This window comes from Sminthopsis crassicaudata, chromosome 4 (assembly GCF_048593235.1).
Source record: "Sminthopsis crassicaudata isolate SCR6 chromosome 4, ASM4859323v1, whole genome shotgun sequence".
Classification (NCBI taxonomy): domain Eukaryota; kingdom Metazoa; phylum Chordata; class Mammalia; order Dasyuromorphia; family Dasyuridae; genus Sminthopsis; species Sminthopsis crassicaudata.
Window position 1 is genome coordinate 110,344,428 of NC_133620.1, and position 16,190 is coordinate 110,360,617.

At 38.2% G+C, this 16,190-nt stretch overlaps 1 protein-coding gene across 4 annotated transcripts in view; it reads right to left on the reverse strand.

The window, feature by feature from the left end:
• The window catches only part of PTPN14 (protein tyrosine phosphatase non-receptor type 14), a 240,869-nt gene that overhangs the window by 41,512 nt on the left and 183,167 nt on the right, over window positions 1-16,190 (reverse strand). For all 4 annotated transcript variants that reach the window (XM_074309148.1, XM_074309144.1, XM_074309145.1 and 1 more), the window contains 5 exons: window positions 12,760-12,847; window positions 11,625-11,707; window positions 8,706-8,763; window positions 5,589-5,667; window positions 1,651-3,137 (listed from right to left, as the gene is read on the reverse strand). In XM_074309148.1, coding sequence (XP_074165249.1) covers window positions 1,651-3,137; window positions 5,589-5,667; window positions 8,706-8,763; window positions 11,625-11,707; window positions 12,760-12,847 — 1,795 coding nt within the window. The remainder of the gene's footprint in view (window positions 1-1,650; window positions 3,138-5,588; window positions 5,668-8,705; window positions 8,764-11,624; window positions 11,708-12,759; window positions 12,848-16,190) is intronic.

The following is a 16,190-nucleotide window of genomic DNA, read 5'->3' on the forward strand; positions in this document are numbered from 1 at the left end:
CCTTAAAACTATTGTTCAATCACTATAGTTATGTCTAATCCTGCATGACCTCAATTGGGGTTTTTTTGGGCAAAGATACTGGAATGGTTTGCCATTTCCTTCTCTGACATATTTAACAGATGAGGAAACTGAGGCAAATAGGGTTAAGGGATTTGCTCACAGTCACAAAGCTAGTTCAGTGTCTGATGCTACATTTGAGTTCAGCTCTTTCTGACTCCAGACATAGCTAGCTGCTAAGGCAGATATGCTGAACTCTAAAACTACAAGCGGCACCTTGAGGCTCTTTATATGACACAATAGGAACTATGGGTAGAGCTTTTTCCTTTCCCGTGGATTATTTCTTTTCCCAAGTTAGGTGAACTTTTTTCCTCTTCCCTCTCTCAGAAAATGCATAAAAAATTAAGAAGTTGTCATTTGCCTCTAGATGTAGAAAAATTGAGGAAGGGGGAAAGGAGAGAATTGCAGTTGCATTCGATTTTGAGTATTGCTGCAATCATGGCTAAACCAACATGAGGACAAGAAAATTCATAAAACAAAAATGTTTCTATAAATCATGTTGTTTTTTTAAACCCTGGGGCTTGGGTTTCTTAAAACATTCACCTTAATTGCTCTTTGGGGATTAGGTAGAAGAAACAGACCTATAAATGCAAGAAACTACATAAATACAACCAGAGCCAATTTCAGAAATGTTTAGAGTTTCTCAAATGACCCAAAGCTACTTAATAGTACAGATATGGTGAATTAAATTAAAAGCAGAAACCAATCTGAGATGGATTAGTTAAAAGTAAACTGGTTTCACAGAGAATAAAAACTTCCTAGAATACTAGGCAATACTGACTTCATTTATATATATTTTAAAACAACAACCTTATTTTCAGCAATTTTCAAGTGAATAAGGAAGGTGTCCATCTCATTAAATTAGATCTCCCTCCCTCCCTATCATTCTGAACACTTCTGCTCATGAAGCATCATCTGCTCACTGACTAGCGAACACATATTATTCATGTCTAATATAAAATTGTATCTAGGTGGCCTGTGCACACGTATGGAAAGGAAATACCATTAGCAGCAAAACAGACTAAATTGTTAAAATGAGAGGATACTTCACTTTGCTGATGGGCAACTCTGGCCATTCTTCTCAGCATTATGATGCTCTTGTGTTTTTCATATGAATACAAAAACACAATTTTAAAATGAGACCAGATGTACCATGCATTCAAATATGATAACCAGCACTGAAAGGTGAAATTTATGCATTCCTCTCCTGATACGTGTGTATACATATAAATATGGATATGCACGCATCCATATGTATATGCAATGTGTATATGAAAACAAATATACTTATTTATTAACCCCATCCACATTAATCTTTTCTATCAAAACCTCTTTATAAAATCATAGATTTAGGGAATACATGGCTGTGGGAGAATAATAAGGATACAAGGTGATTAAAGTAATTTTTACATTTTTAAATTTTGCTCCAATTTTTCCTGTAACCTCTACAAGCATTTCCTGAGTCAGCTTTATCTCTGTTTTTAGAGGAGCTTCATTTTCAGATTGGGTGTGCGCAGATATGAAGAAGTAGGAAGGCACGCTAAGGTGGAGAGAAGGACAAAGGAAAGTAACCCGGAAAAGAAGGATACCTACCCTGATCATCATTTCTCTTTCTATAATGCTGTCCTCTAGAGAAAACATTTCAGAAACAGGCCTCTCCTTCACCGGTTCCTTCTTGACCCGCTCCTTCACACTTGTGAGGTCAGGTTCTGAGATCGAGGGGCCGAGAGAAGAGCCATTGATGGAGAGCTGGTCTGGGCGAGACACGCTGATGGCTTTGGCGGGCCCCGGCCTCATGACCCTGCTTCTCGCAGTGGCTGCGGACATGCTTACTTGATCTTGCCTCAAGGCCCCGTTGCTAATACTTTTCCTGGGTCCTGGATATTCGGGCGGGGGCTTGTTGGGGATTCGGGCCAAAGCGGCCTGCAGCTGGGCGCTGTACCTCACATTCTCTCGGAGAGCAGGGATCCGGGGAACTGCCTCGGGAGTCTCTTCTTCCTCTTCGCTCTCACTACTGTGGATGAGCATCGTGGCGTCGGAGGAGGTCTTCTTGTGATGGTAGTGGGCGGCGGGCAGATGGTCGTGGCTCATGGGCACCTCCTCCGGCGGCACCTGTTCCCGGAGGGTGTTTCGGCGCGGTATCGGGGCGTTGAGCGTCTTGAGGGCCATGGCTTCGATCCCACGCACCATGTTACTGATTACTTCCAGGCTATGGCGCTTATTGACGGCGGAATGGCGCTTGTTGGCCGTCAGGGGCTCGCTGACCTCTTGGAGCGACTGGTGGACGACCGGGGAGCTATCCTCTTGGAAAGTCTTCACGGACAGCTGGACCTTCCGGGTGACCAGGTCAGGGCTGCTCCCGCTGACGTACCTGTGGCGGTGGCTGGCAAGGTCGGGCGTGCTGGTGGCGGGGCGCGGGCGAGGGTAGGGGGGCGGAGGCCGGAAGAGGTAATTCTTGAGCATGTGAGCGGTGTTGTAACTGTGGTTGTTCTGCAGCTGCATGTTGGCCAGCTCCGGGGTGCTCACCGTGTGGGAGATGGCGCTGGGCACCTTCTTCCCGTGCACAGTCTTACCACCTGGCTTCATTTGGTCAGCTCGGCCCACGGGCTTGTTGTAGCCGCCGTGTGGCACGTAAGGAACGGTGTAAGGATGTCTCTCCCTTATCTCGGGCTGACTGTAAACCAGGTCCTCCGGCTGGTTGTACGCGTGAGTGTTGCCGATGTTGAGATTCCTGAGAGACTGGCTCTGGCTGTCCACCGCCATCACGCCCCGCTTCATCTGGCGCATCACCGTCTCGTAGTCGGGAGTCGGTCGGTACGAGGGGACGATGATGGCACTGTGCCGGTGGCTCGGGATGTAGTCGGCGCGCATGATGTCGCTCCCGGGGATGCTGAGGTTGGAAGACACTGGAGAAGCCTGGATGAAGTTCTGGGAGCAGTTGAGGGAGTTCCCACTGTGGGCACTGCAGACACTGCCGTTGGTAACAGTACCGTTTAAGTAACTTAAGTCCATTGCACACCGGTCCAGGCTGGTCTGGGATCTGCAGTAGAAGGCTTCTTCATTCCCATGGAAAATGCTGTCTAGAGTAAAGATTAAAGAAGACTGTGAATTTCCTAGAATAACACCCATCGGACCATGCAGGCTTTTTCATTCACGTGGACATGCTCTGGTAGAGGGAAACAAGTAAATAAAGACATAAAACTCCAAATCCCAACCTACCTGTCAAATACTTAAAAACAAAACAAAACAAAAAAACCTGCTGTTATCCTAATAATCAGTACCAAAAATGGAGGTAGAGGGAAATAAGTAAATAAGTACATAAAATTCCAAATCCAAACCTATATGTCAAAAATTTTTTTTAAAAACTGCTGTTATCCCAACAAAAATATCACTGTGGGTTCATCAGAGCCCACATATACAGGATAAACTGGGAGATCAGAGAATCACCGAATACTTGGATGAAGGATCCACTCAAGTGAAATATCTTAAGGAGCTTTTGGAATTCCATTACAAACATATCAATTCTTGCAAGTCTCTTTTTAAAAATATGAAACATTATTAGCTTTCAGAGTTTTGAGGATCTGACTTATAAAAGTATTTTAATTTAGTCAGTTATTACTAATTCAGAAGCTCACGGTCTAATAAATCTATAATCTAGATCTCTCTTTTTCCTTCTTCCTTTTTGGCTATTTCACAGCTTATTAGCACCTTTACCATGTAAATGGTTTTCCCCAAATGAATTGGAGTCACAACAAGTTAACTTAGCTCTGGGAAAGGTGATTGGTGATAGGAAAGACTGAAAGCCAAAGCTAAAAATTAGGCTTTGAGAGATCTCTATATTTCCATGGTAGCAGCATATAAGGTTATGCAAGCAATTGAAAAAAAAGTCATGATTTTTTTTTAAAAGTAGCTCTCTGATAATGTTCTACCCCGATTGTATTTTGTTCACTTCTTAGATAACCATCAATAGCAAATAATTTCTCTTCTTTGATATAGACCTTCAAAATTTGACAGCTATATCTATTATCTAAATTTCTTCTTTTTGGGATATATATTGCACACATCCAGAGAGAGAGAGAGAGACACACACACACACACACACACACACACACACACACAGAGAGAGAGAGAGAGAGAGAGAGAGAGAGAGAGAGAAACAGAGACAGAGACAGACAGAGAGACAGAGACAGACAGAGAGACAGACAGAGAGAGAGACAGAGAGACAGAGAGAGAGATAGAGAGACAGAGAGAGAGAAACAGAGAGAGAGAGGAGAGAGAGAGAGAAACAGAGACAGACAGAGAGACAGACAGACAGAGAGAGAGAGAGAGAGAGAGAGAGAGAGAGAGAGAGAGAGAGAGAAACAGACAGAGACAGACAGAGAGAGAGAGACAGAGAGACAGAGACAGACAGAGAGACAGACAGAGAGAGAGAGACAGAGAGACAGAGAGAGAGATAGAGAGACAGAGAGAGAGAGAGAGAAACAGAGAGAGAGAGGAGAGAGAGAAACAGAGACAGACAGAGAGACAGACGGAGAGAGAGAGAGAGAGAGAGAGAGAGAGAGAGAGAGAGAGAGAGAGACAGAGAGACAGAGAGAGATAGAGAGACAGAGAGAGAGAGAGAAACAGAGAGAGAGAGGAGAGAGAGAAACAGAGACAGACAGAGAGACAGACGGAGAGAGAGAGAGAGAGAGAGAGAGAGAGAGAGAGAGAGAGAGAGAGAGAGAGAGAGAGAGAGAGAGAGAGAAAGACAGGAAAGAGAAGGTGGGGGAGAGAAAAACACTGCTTTGAGTTAGCTGTTGAACAGCCTTTAAGAGGGACATAAAATGTTATCACTTTTATAAATCAAAAACTCTGTTATTTACTATCTCTGTAACGTTAGGAAAACTCTCTGCCTTAGGTAACTTCCATATCTATTTTAAAAAATAAGGTTGGATTAGTTGACCTCTTCAAATCTAACAATCCTGAATTATAAAGACCAAGCATTTATAATATAGGCAATATGTCTTGCAGGACAGAATGTGGCCCTTAACATCAGGAAGACCTAAGTTAAGACCTAAGACAAATTCTGCCTCTGAAAATGACAAGCAAATAGATCCTAGAAAACTCAGTTATCACTTTTGTGATTCACACAACTCCCTAGGACTTACATAATAATTCACCAAGGGTTTATAATCTGTACAGATAGAAATTCTTTTAACAGAAGTTTCCACCATGTTAATAAAATCACAGGTCATATGAATATCGATTTCAAGATAGAAGAGAATTCAGAAATCCTCTCATTTTATAGATAAGGAAATCAAAAGTTAAATACCTTTCTTTAAGTCATAGAGATAAGTTCAAAAGCCACTGTCTGAATCCAAGACTTCATACTACAAATCCAGCATTCTTTCCAATGTAACACAATTTCTCCTGATACTCCCACTTAGTAAGGCAAAGTTCAAACAAATATATTAATACCTTTTCCTTAACATAGTCTATCATTCCTTGCATTTTTTCCCCTTTTAATCTATGAAATCATAAGCCAGAAATACCTTGGGAAGTGTGAGTTTCAGTATAGTGTTCTCCACATTGGACATGCATAGGAGGCAAGATATATGGCTGTTGTCTTGGCTGAAACAAAACATATAAAACATAGGAAAAATCTCAACAAATGAAAAATATCTAATTTAGAAGAGAGAGAGTTAAGGTACATGATTTACTCCATCATGCAGGGTTCATAAACGAATCCTACCCTTGGCCACTCTTATTTACTGTGTTGTTGTTTTTTTGCCCTTGCCTACCCTTTAACTCTACTATGCTTATCAGTGCTTCCATTTCTCTCCAATTCTGTGGACTGAGAAATAGAGAATAAAAGTGAGTGGGTATTACTAGCTTTGGGCAAGAGTAGATGGTAAGAACTTTACACACAGACAGCCATAATGAATTGTGTATGCCTGTGTGTCTATATCTGCACAATTTAGTACATGGCCAATCCAGAAATTTATTTTGCTTTCCAACTGTTGGGCTCCTAGACTTTTTATCTATAAAGTTAAAGTGTTAGGTTAAGTGATGTCCAAGCCCTTTCTAATTCTTAAAAAACCTACAACTCTCCATATAATTATTTTCAACAGAAATTTGGCTGTCATTATTAAAATGGTTAGTGCCTTTAAAAAAAGTAGCAGGAACAAGAAAATGATATTCACACACATGTATTGTATCTAGACTATATTGTAACACATGTAAAATGTATGGGATTGCCTGTCATCGGGGGGAGGGAATAGAGGGAGGAGGGGATAATTTGGAAAAATGAATACAAGGGATAATATTATAAAAATATATATATAATAAAAAATTAAAAAAAAAAACAAAACAACATTCTGAGAAAGAAACCCCCCCCAAAAAAAAGTAGCAGGAACTAGGAAAAGTGAAAAAAACTAAAATTAGGGGACATCACATTGTGCTGGCATTTCTGCTGCCATATATGTCTGACATTGGAGCTGTCTACTATTTCCTTGTTTCTTTTGTTTTTAAAAAAAGCAAAAGAATTGAGATGGCAAACATTAAATGAAGAAATAAAGTTTCAAGAAAGTAAAGGCAAAAAAAATAGAAAAGGTAAGAAAGGAAAGTTAATAAAGAATAGAAGTTGATAAAACTTCCTTTGGGAAAGAAAATAGATGAGAGCAGCAAAGAAAATTTGTTGTTAGCAGTAGTACTTATTCATAAATATCATTGGCTGGTTTGGGAACTGAAATTTCCAAAATTGTAGTTTAAGAATTTAGAGCTAGATAATCTCTTCAGACTCTTTCAGCTCTACATCCAATGATTGTGTAACCTAAAGTGAGAAATCAGCAGCCCAATAAGAAAATGAACTTGGTCCTGCTTTCATTCATATCAGTGAAAAATTTCAAGTCAGCTGATGTGAGAAAGGAGAAGCTGTGAATCATGTTTCCTATAGGCTTTTGTTATCAGGATCAAATAGGAAGGCCTTTAATTTTTATTTAATAAATCTAAAAATAAGATCAGATCAAAGGGCAGAATAATACTTGGCCTTCCATCAATACTTATTAATCTTTTTTGGGAAATGATCTCACTGATTCAAAAGCCAAAATTTAAATGAAAGGAAAAAATAAAAAGTAAAACCAAAGAAAAGACTTTTTTTTTTTGAAACAGTGAAACATTATTTTTCTAGTGACAGTTCAGGTAATAAGTTTAAAGTGATACTTCAGGCTTTTAAGTTGCTAAACGATAGGGCAACTAAGTGGTATAATAGATTGAATACTGAGCCTGGAGTTAGGAAAACTAATCTTCATGTGTTCAAATCTGACTTCAGTTTTGTGGGCAAGTCACTTAACTCTCTTTGCCTCAGTTTCCTCATCTGTAAAACAAGCTGGAGCAGGAAATGGCAAACCACTCCACTATGCTTGCCAAGAAATCCCAAATCAGGTAATAAAGAGTGGGATATGAGTGAGCAACCACAAAGGGTGGAGACAATGTCTGCATTATTTAAAACAATGCCCATTAGAGCACTTTGCTCATCTGGATACTTAGCAATTACTAAAACAAGAAATGTCTTTTGCAATATTAGTTTCTAACAATGAATTTCCCTTAAGCAAACTATTTTGCTAATGATGTGTTGATGAATATGCATGGCTCCTGAAGAAAAATCGAATTTTATTTACAGTAGATCATATATAAGGAAAGGAAGCCAATGAAAACTTATAAAAATACAACATTGACCTAAATAAACAAGGCTGTAAACTCCAAGAAAATGAAATGGCAGATCTAAAACAAACTCTACCACTCTTTTCTAATATTTTCTATCTAGAAAACACTGATGTGGCTAGATCTAATGTTGTAATAGTTAGATGTTTTGGTTTTTATAAGAATTTTGTAGCTTCATGAAATACAACACAGAGCAGAATGTATCTGCTACAATCAGAATAGTATTTCCTTATTGCAGTGTCAAGAGGAACAAGTTTTTAAAAAACGTTAAATGTAGATACAAGGGGCATAAAGTAGTTTGGGGTTAAGAGAAAAGCCAATTAAAAATTTCAATTGCAAATAGTCTTCTATTATTTCAGCTACTTATTTAACAACTTTTAGTTAATCTATTCATTCGAAAACTTTTTTTTTTTCAATTGTAGACTATGCCTTACAGTGGGAAAAAGGGAGATTTAAAAAAAAAATCATCCCCAGTTTTTAAAGAACCTAGTGAGGGGACATAGTCCATGATTCGTAAAACAACAAAAGAATGTCAAAGCAATTTAAATTAAGAGAATGAAACTGCAGAATAAACTCTATATGAATGTGTGCTAAAGAAATATAAGATATTCGTGTTAGAATGAGATTAGTCAAATTTCTTGAAGAAAGAGAATCATAATTTGGATTTAATAGGAAATGGTAGGCATGAATCTCTAGCACATTGTGACAAAGTGGACAATTGTCTTATTTTAAAAGAAAAATTAAAGAAAGGCTAGACCATGTCAAACCATATACTGAGCATCTGCTGGCTATGACAGAAAATTGTAAATAGTTGCTAATTTGAACTGACAGACTTTCCTCAGTGGGAGCTCCTCATACTAATGAGACTATCACTAATGAGGTCCAGACCAAATTCAATTTCTAACTCCATCAGTGAGATAACTTGATAATGACAATGTTCCACATACCAGTGATGACCGACTCCAGGTAGGTTGTCGTCTGATGGGAGGAGGAGAACTTGACTGTCTGCATGAAAGATGGAAGGATGAATGCAATTTCACTTTAGGCACCAGGTTTGAAGAGCAAGTATCATTTGTGAAAAATATTTAGAGGGAAATAAGAAATTCTGAAATAAATAATAACTCCCTTGTCAAATAAAAGTTCAAAGAGAGGAAAATAATTTAGAATCTTTATTACTATATAAAAACATAATTTAATGCTGAAATAATTTGTTTTTTTTGGCACTGCTATACTTAGATTGTCCTTTTCACAAGAAGCCCAACATAGAGAAAAACACAATAATCTTGCATTTATAAATAAAAAGGTAGGAGGAAGAGCAGAAGGTTCTTGAGAAACAAAAGCAAGATACCTTAAAACAAACCTTCACGAAGACTTAAGTAATATCTTGGAGGCAAGTTTCAAACAGTGATGGAGTTTCACACAGGTCAGACCTAAGTCTTCAAATCTGCTCAGAAAGTTGGCCATGTAAGCAAGACCTCAGCTTTGAGTATAGTTTTAATAGCTGGAGGAATTATCCTGCAGAGCTGGGCAATGGATTGATGGCTAAAGAATGACCTAGGAGTCTTATGTAGGTAAACAGAAATTAAAGAACTAAAACCCTACAATAAGCCACACATGTGGCAAGACTTAGGGGTCAAGAGAAATACTGGTTACAAAATACAAATAAACCAAAAAAGAGGCTGGAATAACCAGACACAGGTGGAAATATTACACTAAGTAACGGAGTGGAGAAGAAAAGTTATTAAGGAAACAAGTTCATGAGGCTGAAGTTGCAACAGAAAAATAACAACTAATAATAATAATTATAACTAGTATTTACATAGCACTTTAAGGATTGTATAGCTCTTTACAAATACATAATTTGTATGTTTGAAAATAATAACAAATTTACCATAATTTCATTTTATCCTCACAATAACCCCAAGTGCTATCTCTAGCCTTCCTTTCCTTTATCTTAATGGGAGAACTGGATTAAATGACCCTAAGGTCCCTTTCACCTCTAAGTGTATGATCTTAAGTTTTAAAATTAGTAATGAAGGTGTTTATGTGTAGGTAAGAAAATCAGAATTTTTTTTCATGTTTAAAAAATTATTTAAAATTAATTTTTAAATCAATTTTAATAAATTTTTAATTGATGCTAAATTATGCTGCACTCTCCATTTGAGGAAAAAGCCATTGAAAAAGACAAATGGTGACACCATTATCTTAAGGCAGAGTTTGAGAAAATGGTTGAGTTCACACGATAGGAGAAGCAGCTTATGAAAGGTGTTCTTCCCATGGTTCGTATCAGCTCAATATAGTTCAATGGCAGAGATCTTATTAACTTCAAGGAGTAATTTACTGAATTAAAACAGGAATTAGGGTTCAGGTGCAAATTTACATGGAAGCTGTTTCAGAGAGAAACCATGATATTGAGAGATGAGGGAGAGGGCAAAAGGTGTTTTCTAGGTTCCATGTTTTGTTTCAAATGGTAGCTATAAAATTCTCTTTTTTTCTTAATTTGCTCTTCTTTGATCGGCCCTTCCTCCAATTTCCATCGCTATGCTTCATTATATTACACTGAACCCTAGAAGGAACATACACACCAGGGTGTATGTATGTATGCACAGATGCACGAATGCACCTTTGTCCCTACAAATATATTTGTATGTGAGAGCATATGTGTGTACATATATGCATGTGAATATGCATGACACACAACTCTATATATTTGCAATAGCTATATATGCAATATATATGCAAACATGCATATATCTGTGCATCTCTATTATCCCTGGCTAGCTAGCACCCGAAGGTGACCAGATTTCACAAAGGAGTGACTTGTGATAGCTGGAATGAAACGAATGAATGGCTTTTAATGTGAGGAGGAAAAAAAACTTTGCCCTGACCTAAAGATACAGTCAGAAAAGCAACAGAGATCCTCAGCAGGGATTGCTCGGGGCCAGCATTTTCCATACCCTTGATTGTGTCCACTGGGGGAGCGAGAAGGCAATTGCTCGTTCTGCATTTACTTTCCTGAAGCTCTTGGATACAAAATTAGACGCCCCATATTTCTAGGCTCCCAAATTGCTGCCTGCTCCCTGCTGACAAACTTCTTTTCAAGACAACCATAGTCAGGGTAATGACAGTATGAGTCCCCAGCATGCTGTTCCCGGGGTCAGGTCATCCTGAAGTTCCCTCATCAGACTCTCCCTTATCATCCTTATTTCCAAAAAGGAAAAAAAAATTAAAAATATGGATTTGTGCCACCTATTAGAGTCTTGCAAGCTTTCCTCTAATTACCCAAGCCTCTCATTTTCAGTCAGATGACATGACCCAGAGGCACATGCAGGGGCTAGCCAACTGTGTAAGTGAGACTGTGATGAAGATGACAGGGGCTTCTTTTCTTTCAAGTTGGCTCCTCACTTCACAACACACTTCTGAATATACTCCACGCTTAACAGTGTGTGGCACCCTAGGAAATTCTGAACAACTAAGCCATTCCATAACCAGGAAGTTTGTCAGTGGGGGTGCAGTGGGGTGAGCATGGGGGAGGCTGGAGAATGAAGTTACAGGATGCACACGCCTAAAGCAAGGGGGTGTAAAAGGAACTCTAACACGCAACAGGGTGAGCAGTTAAGCTCACATAATGAATTTTTTCCACACATATAATCTCACACAGATTAGACAAGATTTGACTCTGAAAGTTCTTGACTTCCTACTGTGGCCTGCTCTTTTGACTGCAGAGTATCACGAGATGATAGGAGGGAATGGTGTAAAGAGGGATGTGCAACAGACAGAGATCACTAAAAAATAAAACTAAAACAAAACCACTAAGTCCAATTAAACTAAACCCTCAAGGGAGACAAGGACACATGTTTACTTACTCGGTACAAATTTTGTTCTGCTTGTAAAACTTGTGTCTTGTAGCAAACAACCGAGAAATATATTTAGCATTTTCAATATCATCCTTTAAAAAATAAAATAAACAGAAGACAGAAGGGAAAAAATAAACATTTATTTGATTATACACATATTTCCCCATGGCTACTTTCCAAACTATGTATGACACACACATCCCCTCTCCCCTAACCAAAAAGTCCTATCATAGGGAGTCTAGTGGTTGCTGAAGGCACTGCTAAGTAGAAAGCATTAGACTTACATGCTTGCATCAGATTGCTTTAAAAAGGATATGGTACAAACACTATTTAAGGCAGAAAAGTGAGGCAGGTAAAGTCTAATTCTTTAGGACAGGAACTCCATGGAAGATCAGTTAACCTGCTTGTTTCAGATTAGTCTCTGGGGCACAATGAAAAAAAAATTCATCATACTTCAGGTCAGCTAAGGAAAGCAAATATGTGTAACCCAACCAGTGGCTGACCTGATGGAACCTGTAACTGGAGGAGGATGGGTACAAGTGAATATGGCACACCAGAGAACATGATCCATCACAAAGAAGGAGCATTCAGGAATCCTAACCAGGGGTTTACAAGTCAGCTATAGGGAATGTATGGGGAGTCTTTTTGTGGCTGCTGAGTTTAAGCTCCACTTAGAGAGCAAAGACTAGAAAGAAGGCGGGCACATCCCACCCTTTCTATTCTGTTTTGGTGAATTCTGACTTCTTGGCTCAAGATTTTTACAGGAATCTTTGAATTCCAGTGCCTTCTTTCCATCGATGATTTCCAATTTATCTAATTTATATATTCTTGTTCATCCTTCATTTTCTTAGAAGACCAATTACATCTTGGGTGATGTATTGACTAACACTAAGTGAGGAAGAGTTGTGTAAAGTCATCCGCCTCCTTCTTTCTTCCAGAATCACTGGAACCCAATGAGTTTATGGAATTTAAATGACAATTGAATTCAATAAACTTTTACCACATACCTACCATAGGGATGCTAGGCAGCAACTGTGCTAGACATAAAGATACAAACCAGAATGCACCCTTCCATTCTACTAGAAGCAAGAGTTTTAGTCTACTGTATCTGTCTTTATGGAGCAGTACTGGGTGAGTTGCTTACTGTATGAAAGAGAGCAGTCTCTTCTTTATTGATTAGTTCCAGTAGGATGGTAGACTTATTATGCGTGATATTGCCAATATCATTCCACCTAAACAAAAAAGACATCACTGAGTTTGATGACCAGGTGTATCAGAAAATAATAAGTATTTATATGATTTTCAAAGTTTGCCAAGTCCTTTACATGCATTATCTCATTTAATCCTCACAATAAACCTGAGAGTAAATGCAAAATATTATCATGATTTTATAGACAAGGAAACTGAGACATGAGAGAAATGAAACCATTTGTCCACAGTCACACAGCTAATGAGGATAAGCAGTATATGACACTCAGGTCTTGCCGATTCCAAATCAAGCATTCTACTATATCGCATAGATTGTCAAGATGTAGTTTCATTTTAAAAAATATATTTAGAAAATTGAACATTGTATCATTATTATAATGGCCAAGTTTGGCCCCAGAGAAGAGATCAGAAGAACTATACTTTGGTAAAAAAAAAAAAAAAAAAGCATTGGTGTTAATGCTGCATATTGTTAGATGTGGGTGATGTAATGGTTTGTTTTGATGAGGATTGTTTTGTTTTGTTTTTTCTTTTTAATCTTTATAATCAGGTAAAGCAGCGATTTCCAATTTGTCCAATTTATATACTGTTGTTCATTCTTCATTTTTGCAGAAGACCAATGACACTTGGGGTGATATATTGATTTGCACTATGAGTAAGAATACTACAGAGTCATCAGCCTCACTCTCTCTTCCAGAGTCATAGGACCCCAAGACAAAAGTCAAGACAACCGTCAGTTTGTCTCTAGCGGTTTGCATGCTGTCTCTCCCATTAGACTTGAGTTTCTTGACAGCAAGGACTGATTCTTAATCTATCATTCATTCATGATATCATTTATCACTATATAAACATCATTTATCAATAAATATTATTTTTCATCATTTTATTTGATCATTTTCTTATTTATTCATCCATTCCTCTATTTGTTGGTTTACTTATGGTGTCCTCAATGTTTTGCAAAGCAACTGGAAAACTGTAGATACTTAATAAAGTTCCTGATTGACAGGTTACCAAAATAAAATATCACGTCTAATGAAACAAAATGTTTAAAGAAAGGCACAAAAGATGCTCTATTTAGCTGGAAAATGGAGCGGGAGAAGAGCTAACTGATTCTAAATTCCTTAAGGATAGGGATTGTTTTTTGCCTCTTTTTATAGCACTTAGCACAGTGCCTGACACATAGTAAGTAGGTGCTTCATAAATATTCAAAGATTGATAGTTGTAGGCCAATTTGTCTCCCCAATTTTAACATGAGCTCCTTGGAGCAGGAAGTAGGTTATTGCTTTTCTTCATACCTCCACTATTTAGCAATGTGCTTGTCACATAGCAAGTACTTTACATATTATATATCAGAAATTTCTGTTGATTGACTGATTTGCCCCTTGCCATCATTTTGAAATTTCATGATTCATTACTACAGGGTTCCATAGATGTGGTTATTCTAAACCATAGTCCCTGTTGGCAAAATGAGCTCTGGTACTTTTTCTCTCAGTACAAGTAACCATTAAAGCATGGGTTACTAGACAGTCAGTTGTGGCCTGACTTGGTAGAGCAGAGAGGAAATAGCTTCTATCTTTCTCTTCTCCCCAGAGCCCATCCACTTTTTCAGGCAAAAAGGAAATGGCTATAGGCTACCAGAGCACAGCTTCTTCTCTGTGTGACACTGTCTGGGTGCTGGGGTAATAGTTCAGGGAAAGAAAAGAATATGGTCTGGTACCATAAGCAAGGCTCCCAGACTGAGAGTATAATCCAGTTTTTGCTGAGTCCCACTTCTTTCTCCCAGTTTAATCTACCAATTAACAAGAATTTAAGTGCCTGCCATGTGGGCAGACTGGAAATATAAAGACAAAATCAAAGTCCCTTCACCCAAATTTAGATTCTATGTACACGTATATACATGAAGCTGGCTTGATGTTAAGTTCAAGCAAATTAAAAAAAAACAAAACAAAAAAACATTTTCCGCAACAAATGATTTATAAAACTCCTGCTATAAAGGGGATCAAATTTCAAACACAAGTGTTGCTATTATGACCTTCAAGTGAGGATGCCCATTAAATATGTCAAGTGCAAGAAAGGTCTCAACATTTCCTTAAAAATATGTATATGAAATATTTTCTAGGAGGAGACACTACACAATTCCCAAACTACTAATATTTGTCAAAATGCAATTTGTTTAACTTGGCATTGTTGCTTATAGGGGAAGGGAAAAGGGGAAATACCTGAGTAGAAATTTAGTTTGCTATGTAAAAGTATCTGCAAGAATTATCCCAAAAATTACAAAAGAAAAAAAAAAACAATAAAAATTAACAAATAGAATAACCTAATGAGAATGTACCACTCACAGATAACAGAGGAATCAAAGGTAAGGGACAACAAAGATCTGGAGAACTGCACAGAAGAAGAAAATTGCAAGAAAAAATATACTAGTTTCAATGAAACATTTTCAATCAGCAGCATTGGGAAATCTTAAAAAAAACACTCTCATATAATAATATATCTTGTTTGAAGAAAATATTCTTTTTTTTTCCCCCCCTGAGGCTGGGGTTAAGTGGCTTGCCAAGGTTCACACAGCTAGGAAGTGTTAAGTGTCTGAGACCAGATTTGAACTCGGGTCCTCCTGAATTCAAAGCTGGTGCTCTATCCACTGCGCCATCGAAGAAAATATTCAAAGCACTTTTACACAGATCCAATTTGATCCTTATTCCACCTTGTGAAGTTACTGAGGCACCCCTTTTAGATCACTCAATCAACATGTATTAAGTACCTACTATATGCTGGGAATTTTGCTACAAGATGGGGATACAAAAAAAAGAGAAAAAAGATAGCCCTTCTCTTCCAAGGAGCTCACAATCTAATGGGCAAGACAACATATAAACAAATATATACAAAGCAAGCTATATTCATTATAAATGGGAAATAATTAAAATAGAAAAGTGCTAGAATAAAGAGAAATTGAGGAAGGCCTCCTGCAGAAAGTAGGATTTTAATTGACATTTAAAAGAAAGTCAGAAGGCAGAGAGGAAGAGGGAGAGCATTCAAGGCATGGAGAACAGCCAAAGAAAATGCCTGAAACCAAGAGATGGAGTGCCTTATTCCTAGAAAAGTCAGGAGGCCAGGTTCACTGGATTGGAAAGTATGTGTTGGGGAGTAAAGTATAAGAAGACTGGAAAGACAGGAGGGGGCCAAGTTATAAAGGGGTTTGAATGCTAAACAGATTGCTGTGTATAGACTCCTGGAGGCAACAGGAAGTCACTGGAGTTTGTTGGGTAGAATGATGAGGAAACACAATGGAAAATATGTACTCTAAGCTCACAAAACTAGTCAACCATAGAGTCAAGCCCCAAAATAAGCTTTCAAAATTCTTCAATT